Here is a 21,870-nt window from a genome sequence, read left to right on the forward strand (position 1 = left end):
TAACCTAACGTAACCGATATCGCGCCATCGATTTTTTGATAGGATTTGGGCTCCGGAAAAAAATTAATTTTCGAGCCTGCGAAATTTCATTTCTTGACTTTTTTCGACTTTGATTTTTAAGGTTTTTTCATGAACTACTAAAAAAATGTTCATATGCATACCTTGTCCGACCCAAACATGTCCACTAAACACGTTGTCGATAAAACTTTTTTGAAAAAAAAAAAATTTTACAATCAAATGAAAATTTTTTTAGTAGGTCATGAAAAAAACCTTAAAAATCAAAGTCGAAAAAAGTCAAAAAAATGAAATTTCGCAGGCTCGAAAATTATTTTTTTGGGTATGCGTACTGGAACTTTTTTTCCTGAGCCCAAATCATACCGAAAAATCGATGGCACGATATCGGTTAATAAATCGACCAAGGCTATTATATGTACATACATATCTTCTCAAAGCAATTTGAGATTTTTTTTAAACATACACATATACATAATTTACATACACAATTTTTTTCTATTTTGTGCAAATCACTTGCGTGCAAGTGATGCGTGAGATATCAGATTTATGTAAATATATATATTGCAACATCTATCGAAGGTTACTTTAGGTCACTCACAAAGTTAAAAGAGTCGTTGAAGTATGAATTACAAAAACTAAATTACTTTTTTTGCTACCAAAATTCTGGTTGATATTTAGGTACATATATTTTTGGAAAGTTCGTTCAGCGAGGACAGTGCCTAGAAGTTTATATGAACAAATCCTAGACACTTCTTGTCGCATTTCCTCAAAAGCCAAATGCATATATATAACATTTGACATTTTGACCCGATTGGAGTTAATTAAAGCGCATCGCAAATGGTCAAATATACTTCAACTTTATAGAGCGAAGTAACTGCCCAATAATTTTCCTTACCAGTTTCTTCAACGAACACCACAACGCCTGACACAAACCCAGTTTTGGGGTCACCAAAGAGTGTAATGAAAAGGCTGTGATAGCGTGGAATGCTTTGGTGATATAAAAGACATACGAGCTTCTATATTGCAGCCAGAGCAATATCTACTTTAGCCCACTTTGGAGGTGGACTCTCCGCATATGGTGGCATGTAAAATGCAGCTTTGCCTCTGGAGCAGAAATGCTGTCGAGAGCTTCATAGAGCTTAGAAATACCATTCGGCGTTCACCTGCAAGCCGTGTGAACGCAGCAACGGATATGTAGGAAAACAAGCCGTAGTTAATAAGCTTTCGATTTTATTTTAACCACTGAACACCTCATGTGTAAGCTCTACAATCAAAAATATCCCTGCAAAAAACATGCAATGGATAAGTTTGGGATGAATCGCAAGGGACCACATCCGGATCTTTTTATTCAGGTTGGAGTGATCCCTTTTGTTTAGGCGTATCCTTTGGGCCAATTGTATAGGACGAGCTCTCTTTATACTCTACGGGTTCTGTAGAATAGATCATTTTTGTACTCTACTTTATAGCCTTATGGGTTCTGTCGTACAGATCCTCTTCGTATATGAGCACGAGCTATCGTTTTGGATCAGTTAAGTATAATACAGAGTTGATAAGGAACACAATCATCCAGGAATACAATCCACACATTCCGAAGAGCGGCATAATACTTTTGAATTGCAACCTTTTTTATACTCAGCTGAGCAGAGCTCACAGAGTATATTAACTTTGTTTGCATAATGGTAATCCGTAACGGCATAAACTAATCGAGATAGATATAGACTTCAATATATCAAAATGATCTGGGTGAAACAAGAAATTCATTTAGCCATGTCCGTCCGTCCGTCGGTCTGTCCCTTAACACGATAACTTGAGTAAATTTTGAGGTATCTTGACGAAATTTGGTATATAGATTCCTGGGCACTCATCTCAGATCGCTATTTAAAATGAACGATATCGGACTATAACCACGCCCACTTTTTCGATATCGAAAATTTCGAAAACCCGAAAAAATGCAATAATTCATTGCCAAAGGCGGTTAAAGCGATGAAATTTGGTAGATGGGTTGACGTTATGACGCAGAATAGAAAATTAGTAAGATTTTGGACAATGGGTGTGGCACCGCCCACTTTTACAAGAAGGTAATTTAAAAGTTTTGCAAGCTGTAATTTAGCAGTCGTTGAAGATATCATGATGAAATTTGGTAGGCACGTTAATCCTATTACTATATGTGTGTTAAATAAAAATTAGCGAAATGGGATGACGAACACGCCCACTTAAAAAAAAATTTTTTTAAGTCAAATTTTAACAAAAAATTTAATATCTTTACAGTATAAAAGTAAATTATGTCAACATTCGAATCCAGTAGTGATATGGTGCAACAAAATACAAAGATAAAAGAAAATTTCAAAATGGGCGTAACTCCGTCTTTCTTCATTGAATTCGTCTAGAATACCTTTAATGCCATAAGTCGAACAAAAATTTACCAATCCTTGTGAAATTTGGTAGGGACATAGATTCTATGACTATAACTGTTTTCTGTGAAAATGGGCGAAATCGGTTAAAGCCACTCCCAATTTTTATATACAGTCCACCGTCTGTCCTTCCGCTCGGCCGTTAACACGATAACTTGCGCAAAAAACGATATATCTTAACTATACTTAGTTCACTTTCTTATCTGAAGTCACTTTATCTTGGTATAAAATATGGCCGAAATCCGACTATGACCACGCCCACTTTTCCGATATCGAAAATTACGAAAAATGAAAAAAATGCCATAATTCTGTACCAAATATGAAAAAAGAGATGAAACTTGGTAATTGGATTGGTTTATTGACGCAAAATTTAACCTTAGAAAAAACTTTGTAAATGGGTGTGACACCTACCATATTAATTAGAAGAAAATGAAAAAGGTCTGCAGGGCGAAATCAAAAGCCCTTGCAATCTTGGCAGGAATATTGTTCGTGGTTCGACATATATAAATAAATTAGCGGTACCCGACAGAAGATGTTCTGGGTCACCCTGGTCCACATTTTGGTCGATATCTCGAAAACGCCTTCACTAGTATATGTATAGCTACTCCCTTTTAAAACCCCCATTAATACTTTTAATTTGATACCCATATCGTACAAACACATTCCAGAGTCCCCACTGGTCCACCCTTATTTCGATATCTCGAAAAGGCGTCCACCTATAGAACTAAGGCCCACTACGTTTTAAATAATCATTAACACCTTTCATTTGATACACATGTCATACAAACACATTCCAGGGTTACCCTATGTTCATTTTGCTAAATGGTGATTTTCCCGGTTGCACCCGAACTTAGCCTTCCTTACTTGTTTGGAATAATGATTAAATTTTTGTAATTATTATTTCTGTTGGTTATTTCGGAATAATTATTAATTTATGCATTCCTCACGTGGAATAAAATTATTTAAAAGCATTCCTTTTTTGGAAACATATGTTTCATTTCAAAATTATGACTTGTGGCCTCATTTTCTATTACGAAACGAACGTTCGTTTTGCCTCAGAGACGAATCGATAGTATATTTGCACTGTGTTAAACAATGGCAACAAATTATTTGCCACATGCTTTCACCTTCCTGTTTGACATAACGTAGGAAAAGTAAAATACGTAAACCATTGCTAGACGAAATCGTTCGTCTGAGCTATCGTTCGCAATACAAATTAAGCCCTTAATATTTTTTATTCATTCTATCTGAACAAAGTCGACTCTGCAAAATTTCAAAATACGAACACGAAACAGCAACAAAACCACCTCTAAAAATGCAATGTCATCTTTGTTTTCTTCCTGTAGCTTCTTTCTTGAAACTTCTTTCAATAGGGTTGGACCAAAGAAACATGGGTGTTAAAGGCAGTATCGAAAATAACTCAGGCACCATCGCAAAATGTCTATCCAGTATGTGTTGAGTTGGACAAGGCCTTTACCAGACCAGAGTTTACCAATGCGGGTATCGAGGTAACAATAAGAAACACCTAAACGGGTACCTTCGGACTGGTTCTCTTTGTACCACTACGAGTCCTGTCGCACAGATCCCCTTCCTACCTCTACAGGCATTGTCGTACCAGTCTTCTTTGGTCACCTACGGGAATTGTCGGATAATTCTTATTTCTAACCTTTAAATTCTTGCAGATTTTATGTTTTTTTAAGTCTAATACAATATTTTAATTATATTTTTCGTATTGGTATTGTATAGAAATAAAAATAAAATCAATAATACGATAATGAAATACATGGTACTAGTATTTTGGACTCAGTATAGAGCTACGCATTTTTCATTAATAATTCGTTACAATACCATTTATTTTTAAACGGTTTTATTTAGCTTCACTCTGTGTAGCGAACGTTACGAATTTTGTAAGCGAAATTTAAATAACTTTCCGATAAGCTACATGGAATATAATTCAGAACCCGATGACATTGCAATAATAAGAAAAAAATCCGATAAGTGGCGCATGGATCGAAATATTTCAAAAAATCGTATTTGTGGTCCGATTTGGCTCATATTAGAATACATAATACATACATGAAAAAAGCATTGCCGGACCGATTTTCCCTTTATTGTTAATGCCAGGTGAGGGCCAAAACGGCAAATATAACTCAAATCTCATTTTGCGCTCAGCAAGCTCAGCTAGCCGATGTCCAATGGTCATTCAAACACACATCTTTGGAAAGCATCCACAAATCTTATATGAGGTTTCTGTGTACATATTGTAACGTATTTACTGCAATTCCTCTGATTTACAACCTTCTGCTAACGTTCGAATCACTAAAGTGTTGAATAAATAACTCCACTATTCAATAATGCAAAATGGCCTTTATTAAAGTACTTCACAATAACATTCTATTGCTCGCCAGATAGCGTCTTAAATCAAACTGATCCTCGTGCCCCTACTGTTGCTGCCTTTTTTACTGTCTGGTTTCCTAGTTGCATACTTCTAGGCTTTTCTATTCTAGAACTTACTAGTTAGTTATCAGCTACAAAATCACCAGCCACAACTACGTTTATAGCTTCTCATATGCGCGTGTATACGTGAGTAACACTTGCACAACTTATTGCCTTCTTTTGTGAGCATCTCAGATAAGATATATGCATGTGTTTGTGCGTCTCTTCTCCGCTGCTCGTATGGACATATGGGTAGACATAATGATCGATTTAATGATGTGCATACAAGTCACTGCTTAGTATCGGCTTATAGATGATAGTATCCCTTAGTGCTGCTAATATTCGTCACAATATGAACAAACTATATTTTGCTTCAATGTAAATGACTCTCGATCTTTGGCTCATATGTAAAATGTTGGGATATGTAAATACCGCTTGATTTTTATTCTATTTGGTATTAGGTCTTTTAAAATTTTCGGTTTGAATATCAAGTCACAAGGTATAAAATTTAAACCATTGAAATTGGATTATGAGTACAATCTCTACGGCAAAGTTCTCAACCAAATTAGTACTATTATGATGACTAATATAATTGTACATTATCAATATTAATATTCGCACAAATTTAACACAAAATATGTAAAATTACTTAGGCAATTTACGATTTCTTTTAGTTGTCTATGAAAATCTAAGCATTTAAATTTAAAACGACAACTTAGTAAAGCTTAGTAAAATTTTAAAATTTAAATAGCGCACGTTAATAACATAAATTGTCCAAAGTGATTCATAAATTGAATTAAATATTTAATAACATCTGAAGCGTATGAAAAACGGAAGCGCAAGTTAACTTGTAAGCATTATAAAATTCTACACAATTTAATTTGCTAATTATGTAAGGTTTATGTTGAACTTCTTTTGCACGAAAATTTTCCACTACAATTCACACAGAAAATATTACAACATAACTCATAATTGAGAAAAAAATTGTTTCAAAAATTTTGTAATAAAACTTTGAATAACATATAAAAGACATAAAATACTAGAAACATTAAAAAATTGTAAAAATAAAAAAATTGTAGCGAACTTAAAATTGTGTTGTTGTTGTTTTTTTTTCTTCATTTGGACTTTAAATTTTCATGCTAGAATGACTATTTGTGGTTGAGTTGATTGGCCGCTCCCCACGAATGCGCTCCACAAAAAGAACTTCAACTAAATATTATCTGGTTAAATTTTTTTTAACTAAGCTTAGTGACTAAAACCACTTTATGGAAGGATTAAAAGAAAAATTATAATTTTATAGTTTTGTTTAGCCAGATGCGGTAGAACTGAGCGTATCATAATATGCAATTTTCAGAACCAAAAGCCAATTATCTCAAATAGGCAAAGGCCATCAGGCCTGAAGTCCATCCTAGAACGGTGCCTTCGGGAGCATACCGAGGGTTTGGTATTGCCCGAAACTGCGATTGAGACAGACCTTTCTTTAAAAAAAACGTATGGGAGAGGAGCAAGCTATTTTGTTAGAAAAAATCTCTTCACGATCTTCCAGCTTTCAGTTGATGGTTTTTCATTACAACTAGAAGGATAAAGCTAGTCTGAAGTTGGGGATATTTTTATTTAGATACTAGCAGACCCGGCAGACGTTGTTCCAACCTAAATTTGGTATATCTGCATACATTTTAATAATATTCATTATACACATTAATAATATAATATAATACATTTTAATAATTTTTCTCCGTATAACTCCACCCTCGCCCTCTACACTTTTTCCTAATCTTTGTCTTCGCTCCTCCCTCCGTATTTTTCGCTTCATCTATCTCCATCTTCGTCTCATTCTATCTCTTTCTCAGTCTCCTTCTCTCTTTTCTCTTCTCTCAAGTTTTTCTCATTCTTCCTCATATCTTATTGCCAGTCCCAGAGGGTTGTATGTATTTTGTTCCAGTCCCATTCCGAGTCTCAGTCCCAGTCCCACTCCGAGTCTCGGTCTCAGTCCCAGTCCGTCTCTAGTCTACTTCCTGGAAAAAAGCATCGTAATACTAATATAGGCAACTTTATATACCAAATTTCAGGAAAATCGTATAGGACGTATGTAAATAGGTACGTGGGTATTATTAATTCATCTCTTTTTTTCGGCTTCGCATGCATATTTATCAGTTTTGACAGGTGATGCGACTAAATCAAATATCACAATGAAAATTACTTAAAAGCTCTCAGCAACAGCTTTCAATTGATATGCACACATTCTAGGGGTATCCGGGTTCATGTTTTGGCCTATATCTCACCAATAGGTATGAAAACTACCCTGTACTAAAGCACTCATCAACAGCTTTCATTTGATATCCATATTGTATAAACACATTCTAGGGGTACCCGGATCCACGTTAGGGCCTATATCTCGAGACCCTAGTCACCGGGTCCATGTTTTGGCCTATATCTCGAGACTCTAGTCACCCGGTACTCATTATACAAACCTTCCCCGTGGAAAAATACATATACGTACATAATAATCGGTCCAGCAGTTTTTGAGTTCATCGATGACATACATACATAAATTCATTTTTATATATATAAAAAGAAGAAGAAGATTATATATGTATTTCTCGTTTGCGTGGGTATCTCACTGAGCTCCTCATAAACAACTGGGCCGATGATAGTTGAGGGTAGTTGGGAGTAGAACTGGAAGTTGGAGTTAGAACGGAAGTGGGAATGGGTTTGGGAGTGGGTTTAGGAGTGCTAGTGGGTGAATTAAAATTAGAAGCAAATAGATATAAAGAGAATAAGGAAATCACGGGAATAAGAATGAGGATTTAGTATGAGGTAGTCGAAGATGGGATAAAGTGTGATGGGAGAAGGGAGGACTACTTTGTAAGCAAACCACTTTTCGTGCAAAACAACGTCTGTCGGGTAATGTAATATAAAGCTAAGATAGAGAATGTCAAACGAGATTTGAGTAGGTGCTTCTGATAGATTCTGCAGGGCCTGAGTCATTCTTTTTAAAATTCTGCCGCTTTTTGTTGAGCGGTGAGTAACAAGAAATCACTGAAGCTTCGTCTGGATAATAATTTTCTTGATAGCCGAAGAGCAAACTTGCTATTAAGTCTTTTAGTCCTTAAATTCAGCGGCACCGAATGGAATAATTCATGCGCAACTGTAAAATTGGTCCTTAAGTCTCTGGCTGGCCACGGTTAATCTCAACAGCCGTAAGCTAGGCTACATCCCAAAATTTTGGAATATGATCCTAGTTAAGTCCATTTCAAGGGCGGGCAAGGACTCTTATGTACATATCTTTTGAGCACTTAAAACCAATCAATCTTGTATCGCTTCCTCTAAAAGATATGGAGCGCCTGATCGATTTTCGCATGCGGGACTGGATGTATTGTGGCTCACTATTGGCAGCTCATTGCAAGGGTGGAAGAATTTCTGTTTCCTTTACTATGGTTTTCGGTAGTAAAGGAGCTTCCAGTTGCCCTCGAAGCGAGTGAACTTCGCGTGATCGACTATGCATATAGCTCAGTATTCTCATCAGGCATCAATATTCCGGCAAGTATTATACAGGTGTTTTGGTCTGAATAGTTACTTTTGAACCGAAGTGGGTGCCTGTTGGAAAATCAAAACGCTTCCATCCCCCTGCAGCATTTTTTCTATAAATTTAACGAAGAATCACATTTGTCCGCACATTAAATCTATATAAGGTGTTAAAAACAGCTGGGATAGGTCTTGATGCGAACGAGGCAAGAGTTCCCTGAATTGTTTGCAGTGATTTCCACGAGGCCAACGGCACATATCGGAGTAATGTTCATGATGAGCTGTAGGACTTTTACGCCGCTATCGCGTGGAGGTAGGCTTGCTGCGCAATAGCAAAATCGTCTAAGTGGTCATGCTTTAATACGCAAAATATCAGGGACTTAAATCAAATGGATTTTCCTTCAACTTTAAATTTCAATATTTGGTTCCTGCATGCAACAAATAAATCACAAAGCTTTGCTATCATAATCTGTACAAGTATTAAGTAGAAATACAAATTGTTAAATAAGAAAAAAACAATACATATATCGTATAAAACATCTCAAACTCACAAAACAAGTTGGTTGTGTCAGCCAAAAGCTAAAATATCGTATATGAATTATTTACGTTTTTGAAAAACCGGTACCAAACTTTGAATGCATGTAACTGCGTTTTTCTTGCGTTTCCACTTTTATTTTCATTTTATTTATTTTGCCTTTTTTTGTTTTCAGTTAATTTTATACCCAAATGTACTTGTACACAGGGTATTATAACTTTGATTGGATAACGGTTATTATTTGGCATTGAAAAATATTCGCCAGAGAGGTTGCCTTTACTATAAGGAATCCTCTGAAGAAAAATTAACGAAATCGGTTAAGAACCACACCCCCTTTTATATAAAAGATTTTTAAAAGGGTCTTACACGAATAAAATAAGCTATATCTTTGCAATAAAAGCGTTTTAAATCAATGGTATTTCATTTTCCAAGTGGATTTATAACAATAAATAGGAAAAACTTCAAATTTTAAAAAATGGGCGTGGCACCGCCCCTTTTATGACTAAGCAATTTTCTATATTTCGGGAGCTATAACTCGAAGAAAACAACACTACTAAGCACACAAAACAAATAAGAACAGCATTTCAAGTGTACAGCTGGATATGTAATGTTCGGCTTCACCCGAACTTAGACTTCCTTACTTGTTTGTTTTGCGATTATTAGTTGGCATCGAAACAATGATTCAATTGCTACGATCTGCGAAATTTAATGGAAAAGAACTCGCTAAACAAGAAATTGTATAAAACTTTACAATTCGCCTATTTTTTGTGCTTATTTTATATGCATATGAAATTTGTTGGTATTACTTGCTTAGTTGTTGCTTATTCGCAGCTATACAATTTAGCTGTCAAATACCTAGTCGTTTGTAGGAAGTGTTGTTGGAAGATTAGTGCGAAGGATATGTAGATTTTTGTTTTTACTTTGCAATTAAAAGTAAGAGTTGCTGTGGAAGTAAAAAGAAGAAAAAGGGAAAGTTAGGGGTGGGAAAGAGGCAGCAATGCCAAAATACGTAAAGGCGGCTACTTCTGCTATTCAGTTACAGTAATATAACAATATCGATGAGCTATCGGCTTCTTCTCGCCGAGTAATTGACTTCTTATTGGTTCCTTATCGGATTACCATCAACGGGTTAAAGATGTATCATCGATTTTAACATGAAGTTTCTTCGATATCTTTTTCATAACAAACCGCTAAATTGGCGAAAAATCGATAAGACGCCGATAATAAATTCGCAACATAGCAAGAAGAAAAATTACCTTTCGATATAAAATAGAAATTCGCTAAGGTGCTGATGACAGCTATAACACTCTGATAACAAATTAACAACTTTTTGATAACATATCGATAATATTTCAATAAAAAGTCGATACAATTTAGATAAAAACCCCATGGCACGTCGACAAAAACCTAAATATCGATAACCTTTATCATTGATAGTAGTTATTATTATTATTGATAGAAGTTATACAATTTCGATAACAATTCGATTACTTATCTAAACCTCGTTGATAACGCACCTATAACAAACCGATAACCCGTCGATAGAAAATGGGATACACGCCCATAAACAGTCGATAACAAACCAATAACTTATCGGTAACAACCCGTTTTCGAGTTGTTTCTTTCGTATCAAATTTGTCCCACATTACACTCACGCTTACATTTTGTATTCCTCGCTACTGCGTACCAATCACACACATTACGCCGACTCGCCTCATATGCTTAAATTCTGTATCCCCCCATATATCTGACTGATGTTTGAGACTATGAAGGACTTCAATATCTGGGAATCAATATTAATAACTAAAACCATAGGACTGATTTATCAACTAAAAGAGAGGCTTGCTTGTTTTTGCTAAAGAAACAACATAACCAAACTTAATTCAGAAAGTCGTGTCCGAATTCGCTTTTCAAACATGACTCCCAATGTCAACTTTGAAGAATAACTCAAACCCGCAAATGCTACTTTGTATTGAAAAGGCAATTGAATAGTTAAGTTTTCTTTATATGAACAAAAGGCACGCTCTAGCCTCTCCATATACATTTCCTGATAAATGGCTGAGAATCATGGAGGAAGAGATGGAATAACCCTTGTAGTATACGAACGAAAAGATGCACAGAATATTAATAGATCGTAGATGATGAGATTTAATCAAATGCGTGGATTTTAAGCAGACAACCAATAGGAGCGCAAATGCACGGCTGAATTAAAGAAGACCATAAAATATTACTGGTGGCACCCATACTTGAAAGCAACGGTAGAGGTAAAGCTTCACTGAAGGAGAAGGAACAGGTAGGTAAAATCTTGGCCGTTCACGCAACAGGGATATTGGGCGTTACTTAGGTAGTTAAAAGCTATATAAATTTAGTAAGCAGCAAGCAATAATAGTCTAAGTCATATTTGAAAAAAAAAATAAAATTATTGGCAATGTTGTTTTTTGTAAAGGAAAAGGTATTCGACCTCGCCATCAGTACATTTACCTTATACATGCTCGACACAGCTGAAAGGCTTCGAATTTTTGACTTCGTAGAATAAGCCGGAGGAATGTCACCCGGAAGAGATGGGTGGATCCAGGCCCTGAAAATTCACTTAAGGTGCAGTCGAGGATGTCCATACCAGCATAGAAATAATACAGCGAAGTACCTCAAGGGTTCCTCTTTAGATCCATATACGTAATTACATCTTTTTATATAAAAAGAGTCCGCAGAACATGAAAACAAGAGCAGCACAGGGATACCCGGTCCTCATTTGTAGAACGTCAGTTGCGTGAATTTTTCAGTCTTGAAACGCCCGCAGAAATTGGAATGGATAATTTCAACATGTGACTGAGAAATCATCTAAAAAAGCAATGGTGCTATGCTAACCAGGTTGACATCCTAACTAGCGAACCGTAGCTCTGTGACAGCAGAACATTAAAGTATGGGTCAGCAGAACGTTTGGCGAGGTATACTACTATGTCACTCAAATGCTCTCTAGACATGGGTACTTCAAAAATGACGGCACAGAAAAAAACAGAAGATCCTAAATGCATTTATGGCGATGGAGGCGATGGAGGCGTGGACGATACTTATCACACTTTATTCAAATGCGATAGAGGCATAATAGGTAAATGCTTTAGGAAAGTGTCGGCCAAATCACTGTTGATAATGTTAAATTGAAAACTGGGAGTGGTCAAAAAGAGTGGGCAACAAATCAGCTACTTCCCAGAAACCATACATTCAGAGCAAAAAAGCGGGAGTTGGACGCAGAAACAACCGAAGGCTCTTAAGAAACGAGAAATGCGAAGCTTCATTCTGAAGCAATAATAAGATAGTCTTGTGTGAGCAACGTTTCCAAAAGGAGTGGTTTTTACACCATCCCAGCCAAAAAGGAAAGATACATTTTTTAATAAGATATTTGTGTTTTCCTATTTTTGTCAAAAACGAGATCATCAAAAATCAAATAGGTTAGGAAAGGTTAAAATGGCCGATCTTTGAGGACCTGATATAGACCGAACGAGTCCTTCATATTATCAGAAGTTTGTTCAGCGACCAAACTGAAAACCTCTATCAAAATCAATGTTTTGAAATAACTCCGTCCTCTTGGCATATACTATAAGCTTTCTGGAGCCTATGCCGCCTGCTCCTTCTATATCTGATAGCTATATTACTCCTAATAGCTGGAGTATTAGCCTTGCAAGCGTAGGGCACCAGCAATAACGTCGCCGGGCTTGTACCTTAATGATGATTGATATCGAAATGTACCAGATCTATATCTGGCAAAGGACCATCAACATCGATAAAACTCCCAAAAACCTTCGGGAGTGTCTTTATCGCTACGGCAGCAACAACAACAAATACGTGTTTCCTCCTGCAACTCGCACTTCTCACATTTCCATCACTGTCAAGGCGTAATTTTAAAAGAATGTGAAGCCAAAAGGCATGGTCCAGTCAGTATACCCATCATGAGCCCACAGTCCTTTCTATGCAATGATAAGAGTAACTTTGTTAGTCTAAGGTTGTAAGACCTACACAAGATCTTCTAAACTGCACCTTCTTTTAAAATGAAGTTACAAAAGATATATTCCGATAAACTTCATTTTCTTTTGCTTTATATCTAAAGCCGGCATACAACGCACCTATACCAATTTAACTTACCTTGGCAGTTGGCAACGGCCAATGAAGAAATCAACAACAACGCAACTGACAATTTCGGAATCGTATGCGCCAATGTTGCTCCTCGTTGCATGATAGTGGACATTTGATGGGCATTGGACATAATAGTAGCGCATATATGTTGCTGTTGTTGTTGTTTTAGATGTTGCCTTGGAGATGTTGAAGTTACTTTCGCATATGTGCGGCTGTGAGGATTTTTAAAAATTTCACCAAAAATCAAATTGTTCAAGTTTTTATAGAAAATTGGTTGCATTACATTTGCATCTGATGAGATTGTTGTTAGAGCTGGTATGTATGCTTGTACGTTGTTAAGAGTAGGCAATAATTTGTAGTAGCGTTGGCGCTTATGAATTCTTTGTTGTTGCTGTTATGCAGCTGTCGCGTGTTTCGTCGTTTCTTTTTTATTATCGAATAAGCGCACTCACTCAAAATGTTGTTGAACTATTGGAAATGTAAATGATGCATGTAGGTGATGAATGTTGTTGCTGTTGTTTTAAAATTGCAAATTTATAATTTTTTTTTTTATTTATTACTATTGCTGTTGTGCGCGCTACGCTGCAGTACTCAAATAATAGTGCAAATATTTTACTGTTATAGTTTGCTTTGCTATGGCGTATTGCACGTGGCCTGTTTTTAGTCAGCCCGTAGCTATTCGTATTGCTATTTTTCGATATTCATGGCTCAAATGCGACTCACGTTTCGTTAGCAAATCGTTTGCCCCTATTAAACATTATTAAACACGTTATTTTCTTTGATACTTTGTTTTTTGGGTTTTTTACAATCGAACTTAATTTTTACTTGTTTTCGTTGGTTATGTGAACAGCAATTTTGTTTTATTTCGGTGCTAGACACGGCGCTCAACTAATATTTTTAGCCATTCACCAACTTTAATTTAAGCGATCGTGTGTGATCGGGCGCATAATTAATTACATTTACTGCTTGCTTTTTTGGCATACGATTTTTTTGATTATCGTTGTTTGTGTAATTTTATCACTTGTGACTGTGGTGTTTTTCACAACTATTATTATAGCTTTTTTTTTATTTAACAATTTTTCACCGCACTTGCTTTTATGTTTTTCGGTACAACACCAACATATATAAACACATATTCAAGGCTAAAATAATTTAAAAAAATGTATTTTGTGTTCAAATATTTTCTCAAAATGTGATTAATTCACCAAACACAAGGGAATCGAATGCTATTAAATCATGTTTGTTTGGCATATTGAATACAATTCAGAGTCGCTTTGTGAAAATTTCACACGCCTCTACATTGTGTTTTACAACAAGTTTGTGTCTTAAGTCTTTCGAATGATTTTGTGATCTGTCGAGAGTTTAATGAATTTACAATGTGTTAGATTTTAATTGCATTTCCCCACGCTTTCTACTAAGTATTATTATGCTACTGCTTTGAGTGACAATTTTATGCACTTCAACTGAATTTCAAATGCTATTTTGTTACATGAAGTGAATAGTTGCTTGACTATTATCTTAGATTTGGTTATAAAATAAATCATAATTTTTTTATTGTTTGTAATACAGTTGTGACTACCAAAGTAGTTATATACTTTTTCAAAAGCTTTAGCTATGCTGAATCTGAAGCTGGTGTCAGATTTTTTATATTAGTCTACGAGGTATTTTTCACTGTGAGCAATAAAAGTTTTATCCTGAAAACGGATGCTAGACATCTTTACAGTAAGAAAAAAAGCAGAGGCAGAAAGGCGTGAGTGCGAACAGCTTGAGCTGCTAGATACCAAGAAAAAGGTTCGCAACTTTTGCACCAACCAATCTGGCGACAGGGAGAAGATTTAATGAAGGAGGAAAAAAACTCGTTTGAAAACAAAAACGGTGACCAGGTTAATCTGAGTCCAAAATCGATGATGATGGAATAAATGTTCTCCCATTCAAATATTACGAAGAAAGAATAGCAACAAACAGATTAGAAAACAACAAGGCCGCGGACACTGATGAATTTCGTGCGAAGCTATACAAAAACGGTGGCAAGGAGTTGGTAAGGCACATACCTCTACTTGTATGCCAAATGTGGTCAAACGAGTGCATGCTCGATTATTGGAATCTAAGTGTACCCTGGCCACCGTGGTGTGATGGTAGCGTGCTCCGCCTACCACACCGGATGCCCTGGGTTGAAACCCCGGGCAAACCAACATCAAAAATTTTAGAAATTTTTTCTAAGCGGGGTCGCCCCTCGGCAGTGTTTGGCAAGCGCTCCGTGTGTATTTCTGCCATGAAAGCTCTCAGTGAAAGCTCATCTGCCTTGCAGATTCCATTCGGAGCCGGCATAAAATCATGTAGGTCCCATCCGGCCAATTTGTAGGGAAAATCAAGAGGAGCACGACGCAAATTGGAAGAGAAGCTCGGCCCTAGATCTCTTCTCTTATTTTATTTATTTTTAAGTGTACTCTGTCCATTCCACAAAAGGGGAGTCCTGAAAACTGAACAAATTATTACGGTATTAGCCATCTTAGCGTCGCATATAAGGTCCTGTATGTCACGCGAAAGATTGAAGCCCATCGTAAATGAGCTGATTGGCCAACCTTATCAATGCGGCTTCAGATCTGGTCGATATACTATCGACCAAATATTCACTATGCGCATATTCTTGGAAAAACAACTGCGAAAAATATTTAATTGGCAACCATTTCCTTTTCACCGATGTTAAAACCGCCTTCGGCAGAATGAAAAGGAGCTGCATATATGCGGTTAAGTCTGAATTTCGTTTATCTGCAAAACTTATGCGGATGTGCAAAATAATGTTGAACAACACCATCAGGTCATTCAGAATTAGGAAGAACCTCTCCAAGCCGTTTGAAACTAAACGAGGTGTCAAGCGAATGAGACTCTATAAGAGCGTGCAGTGCTGACGACATTGACATCATCGGCCTGAACAACAGCGCCATAAGTTCTGCTTACTCCAAACTGGAAAAAGGAAGTGGAAAAGATGTGTTTAATAGTGAATGAGGCCAAACGAAGTACCTGCTTTCATCACGCAAAGAGTCAGCGTCTCTGCGCCTTGGCAACCACGCTACTTTGGTAGTCGTAATTTCGAAATAATATTTATTTTATTCTGGAGCCAGCGCTAACACAAAAAACAACGTTAGCAAGTCCTCTCTCGATAAACGAATATAATTCTCAACAAATAACTTATCGTATCCATCCTGCTATATGGTTCAGAGGCATGAAACATGACATCATCAGATAAGGCTGCTCCGGGAGAGAAAAGTTCTTCGAAGATGTATGGACATATGCGCGTTGGCGACGGCGAGTGCCGACATAGTCCACAAAATGAAAACGCAGAGGCTGCGATGGCTAGGTTATGTTATGGGAATGAAACATGATGCTCCCCACCAAAATAGCAATCTTATCGAAATCCTCCTATGGAAGCAGGGGAAGGGGCGGTAGTACCAGGTGGAAATAGATTAAAATTCTTTGGCGTCAGTTATCTAAAAAATATCTGTGATTTATACTAGATACTCAGAAGGTTGTTGTGGAAACTCCATGTGGAAGATAGCGCTGAAGAAAGCCTCTGTGGCACTAAATGCAAGCAAATAGATGCTGAGATGTATGTGAGTATTTATGGCAATAAAAATGCCTATCCTTTTGTGGTAGGCATCCATATAAACAAATACCTTTACTAAAAAACTTGAGGGACTCTACAGATTATCAATGATTAGCACAACGGGAGCCCTAAAGACCACCTCGGCAATTCTCTTGGCTTTATAGCAAGTCTTGATAGCTAGTACTGTGGCCATAGCGAATGGACTATAATTTCCCGTACTGAGCTTCAATGAACATTTCGGGGTCATAATTGAGCCAGAAGGTTGGTGCAAGGGTGCGGATATGGTAGAACATAATATGCACTTTTAAACCGATGGCTCCGACTTTACGGAGCGGATTGGGTCTGCTTTACTATTTCGATCCGGAAATGAGTAGAAACTACTAGCTGTTAGATAATTGCAGCGTCTTTGGGGTGAAAAATGTAGCCGTGAAGAAAGCAGAATAAGTTCAGAAGGAAGCGTGCTTAAGCTACTGTCACGTCAATGGATATATTGATAGTGAAGCGGTGATCAAGGCAATAATCTCACACAATACTTCGTCAAGAAGCATTTTAGAATACAAAGAAGCATTGGGCGGACTTCGATCAGGCCGGACCATACATCTATGTACAGGAGTTGCATATGATCCATCAAGCAAGAATGGTTGGGCCACAAGAATTTCTAAAATCATGTGCAAATCCTAGAATCATAAAGTTGCTTTTACCTCTAAATAGAAAAGATTTTAATCTACGATGAGCATGCTCGCTGGACACTGCCTTTTGACGTTATATTCCTATAAGTTAGCCCTCGTCATTAACAGCAAATATGATAGGTGCTGGCTGTATGAATAAATGGTTGAGCACGTTCTGTGTTCGTGTTCTGCGCTCCCGAGATTAAGGCTCTAGCTACTAGAGGCGTTAGAGTTGTCAGATCTCGAAGCTGTTATTAAGCTAGGTCCTAGAAGACTTTATGTTTTGCCAAAAGAACCGAGTTATTTTATACTTGTTAAATGGGATAACGGTCCTACGATTTCACTGGGTATTTTTTATTTCAAGCGAATGGTTTTGGTACATGGTACACTTCGCGAATCACATGGTCGAGAATGAATGTTCCCGAGCAAACATCAATAAAACAGTTAGGGTTCTTCACATACAAGCAACAGGCCGACGTCTCAGCGTACTCGAAAACATGGAAATCTACAAACAGAAAACATTCGACGGTAGAATAATAAACGAACAGAAAAACACAATTTCTGACACAATATTCGGGCCTATAAAACTTGTTTACAAGAAAAAAAATAATCACACAGGTACAACAGACAAACACATAACAACAAATAAACACAAAGCCATTAACTAACCAAAACAACAAACCCACAAAGAAGGTGAAACGACTAAAATCACGGATTTTTACCTAATCCAGTCAGCCACACAAATCGATTAGTAAACCACCATCGGTTCTGAATGAACACACAGCACATACACATAACTAAATATACACAAGCATCAATTTTGACAATACCTGCTCATGTACCTACGATCTATAAATACAGGACAAACGACAACAAAAAATCAGAACGAAAATTGACACTCATGATGGCGCAATGCCGAAACCGGTTTGTCTCAAAACCAAATTTCATAAGGGAGAACGGAAAATAGTTCCAATATACATCATTTATCCACCCTGTCGGAAAATCAACAAAACAAGATAAGTACATGGACCATATAGGCAAATCAGTGGCTTGTTGACATGTTAAATATACATATCGTTAGCTTAATGTGAAAATGTGCTAAGTCACTTTTTTTGAAAAATTGTATTTTAATGCAGTTTTAAAACTGAATTGAAAATACATCGATAACAAGAAAAAAACATTTTAATTTTTAATTTTTACGTGCTGTTTGCAGTGATTAGTAAATGTGCTAAGTCGTCAACTGTTCAAAAAAAATGTGCTAAGTCAACCAGTCATTAATATCAATCTGAATTACTAGTCATTTCTTTGTGCGCGCATTTAATTTACTTATTTAATTCATTCAGTCTAAAAGTACATGCTTTGTTGTTGTTGTTGTATTAACGATAAAGACACTCCCCGAAGGCTTTGGGCCGATGTTGATGGTCCTTTTCCACATATAGATCCGGTACGTTGGATCCGGTGGGTTGGGAAAGCCACATATTGCGCTGAGAACCCCTTGAGAGGGTTGCCTACACAACCCCTGGAAATTGGATTGACCCAATTGAGACATACCTTTGGTGTGTGATAAATGCTTTCCGCTGACCATAATCTACTTCAATTCTTACATGTCGGTAACTACATGCTTTGTTACAGACTAGTTAAAAATAGAAAACAATTCAAGCTTAAACTTATAGAAACTGTTATTAAAATTAAGAACACTACAGAATCGATTTTCTAGATGTACAGTCCTAGTTATAGGTTCATTCATAGCATAATTCGTTTTATTAGTTATTTAGATAAATAATCTATTATGCCGAAGATCACGCATTGGAATATATGGAATGAACAAATTAGATAAATCAGAGCAATTCGTGCTAAAGTTTTATTACATTATAGGCAAGCATGAATGAGATTCTAGTTGTACTGTAATGCAAAGCCTGAAGACCCTGCAATTTGCACCTGCTGGTATATGATGGGAGGCCGTCTAGCCCCTGAAGCATACGTAAAGCAATTTTTTTTTAATTTTTAAACTCTCTGAATTCTATAGGAGTTATATTCATAGAAAGGACTCCATATTATTGAGCAATATTCAAGACGACTTCTGACCAAGGCTAAATATAGTGCCTTCAACGTCATAGGGTCCTTAAAGACACTGGTGTTACGTCTAATGAACCCAACCATTGCAACAAATTTTGAAACAACGAAGTCAATAGAAAAAGAGAGTTTGGAGTTAAAAATTACACTCAAGTCTTTACTCTCTTTACAACGATTAAGAGACTTAATATTTAGTTTATAGATGAAGTATGTGGCAGTTGTCTTTTTGGAATAAGCCACAACACAACATTTGTTTGAATTTAAATATAAATTATTGTCTGCGCACCATCCGGCAAAAGAGTCCAGATCAGAACCATTAGAAATAGTTTGACAAATAAATAGTATTTTTTGTGAAATATATAGTTTTAGTGTTATATTTCAAACAGTAAAGGGGCGGAGTGATGGAAAAACATATTGAGTAATCAGGAGAAAAATTTGTTATGAGTGCGGAAATTGAGCTAAGTCATAAAATAGCTGCTGGGTTGGCATATTTGACTTTTATTTATCTTCTTCAAAGCTTCTACACTCAAAAGCATTGCAATTAAGGTATCCTCATTCACAGTTTTATAAAAAGAAGGTTATTTCAAAAGTTATTCATTTTTTTTCGTCTCCTGTAAAATTCGTAAAAGTTGACTTAGCACATTTTCACATTAATCTAACGATATATGACCAGGAATCATGAAACGACCCTATTGTGCGAAAATACCGTTGTTCACTTTTTGATTGATTCTTTTAGGAAATTTAATACTCTTTCCGATGGAAAAAACCGCAGTTTTTCACACATCGCATTTAAAGCCAGATCGGACCACAAATACGTTTATTTGAAATATTTCTACCCACGCGCCACCTATCGGAGATTTTTTTCTTGTTATTGCATTATCATCGGGTTCTGAACTATATTCCAAGTTTCAAGCTTGTAACTTATCAGAAGTTACTTAAATTCTATTTTCAAAATTTGTTCACAACGGCCGGCCGCTACACAGAGTCAAGCAAAACAAAAACTTTAAACGCGTTTTTCTCGAAAACTTGTTTTCGCACAATACTTAGGGCCGTTTCATGATTCCAGGTCACATATAACCAAGTATTCTCTAAACTGCTTCCAAGTTCGTTTCTTAAGTCTTTTGTAATTTTTCAAATTATAACACACAAAAAAAAACAATAATACTGTTATAGTTTGAAATTTGACCGTTCCTTTTATTTCTAGCTATCAAAAGTCACCCTTCAACTTTATATAAATTTTTTTTTTTGCGTATCACCTATTCCACTATACGACTTTATTTCCTTTCACTTAAATGTACTAGCAGTTTCGAGTTCAAGAGTGCACCCCTTCAAGTAGCAAACGTTATTTTGTTCACCAAGTTTTTTTTATCCACAAATTGACCTCGTCTTACTATTTAGTAAAACAAGAGCAAATAAAAAAACTTAAGCAATGAATGGCCGTACTCAATTTGCCTTTGTTCCTATATACTTGCAAAACACTCAATATAAATATGCAAAAAGTTTATGTACTCAAACGAATATGTGTGTATTAAGAGCTTTTATGTAGTATATACACTGTGAATATTTTTAAATATGATACAATTTAGGTTTCAAATGCAGCATATTATATATTGATTGTGATATTTCCATTAGTATATATATTTTTTTGTCTTTGAATATTTTCGTATTTCTTTAATTAGCACTTAAAACTTTCATTGCAATTTAGTCATACACAAAATACACCCACACACATCTAAAAGTGCTCCAAAAAGCGTATGAAGCGAAGGTGGATTGGTTATTAATTTGTTACATTTATTTTTAAATGGAATTGGTTTTCTTTGTTTTTTTGCTTTTATTTACTTAATTGTGCTTTTGTACTTATTTGGCTCATTGTTACCAATTATTCATTGGTTATTCGCATTTACTTCGTTTTTCGATATTGTTTAAGTTTTTTTTTTTTAGGTTTTACACATTATACAACACATACATCATAAGGAATTGAAATGCTCGCCAACACGCAAAACGCGCCTTTGAGTAATTCAAAGTGAACAAAATTTAAATGAACAATCACATTGAAGTTATATTATTTACTTTGATTTAGAGCACTTGCAAATAAATTAACGTCGACTTTTCTTAAGCAAACAAAAAATTTTAAGTTCCGCACATTCAACGCGCTCGTATAAGTCAGCACTGAATGAAAGTTGATTCGTAACTGGTTGCGCATGCGAATTTTGAAGTCAAAACAATGTTGCCCGTCACTTTGTCGGTTGAAAGCACAAAAAAAGCTGCCTCAGCGTACTTACGACCACCAATGCAGCAGCGTCGCAATAAAATCAGCATCGTTTTGTGGAGTCACCAGTGGCTGCTGTTATTACTGACAATGGCTCTGGTTCTACTTTTTATACCTTTCATGAACATGAAATGGTATATTAACTTTGGTCCGATGTTTGTAACGTTGAGAAATATAGAAGATATACTCACCATTAAGTATACCGA

The 21,870-nt window shown here is 36.2% G+C and overlaps 1 protein-coding gene across 4 annotated transcripts in view; it reads right to left on the reverse strand.

Annotated features, from left to right (window-relative positions):
• fw (furrowed) overlaps nucleotides 1–21,578 on the reverse strand; it is a 144,022-nt gene extending 122,444 nt beyond the window's left edge. Inside the window, exons 1-2 of one of the 4 annotated variants that reach the window (XM_067783531.1) lie at nucleotides 21,466–21,578; nucleotides 13,060–14,192 (exon numbers count right to left, since the gene is read on the reverse strand). In XM_067783531.1, coding sequence (XP_067639632.1) covers nucleotides 13,060–13,330 — 271 coding nt within the window. In that variant the 5' untranslated portion in view covers nucleotides 13,331–14,192; nucleotides 21,466–21,578. Of the gene's footprint in view, nucleotides 1–13,059; nucleotides 14,193–21,234; nucleotides 21,363–21,465 lie in introns of those variants that run through there. The other 3 variants (XM_067783534.1, XM_067783535.1, XM_067783532.1) reach the window with 3 other exon arrangements.
• Between the last annotated feature and the right edge of the window lie 292 nt (nucleotides 21,579–21,870).

The sequence above is a fragment of the Eurosta solidaginis genome, chromosome 4, assembly GCF_040869045.1.
Source record: "Eurosta solidaginis isolate ZX-2024a chromosome 4, ASM4086904v1, whole genome shotgun sequence".
Lineage (NCBI taxonomy): Eukaryota > Metazoa > Arthropoda > Insecta > Diptera > Tephritidae > Eurosta > Eurosta solidaginis.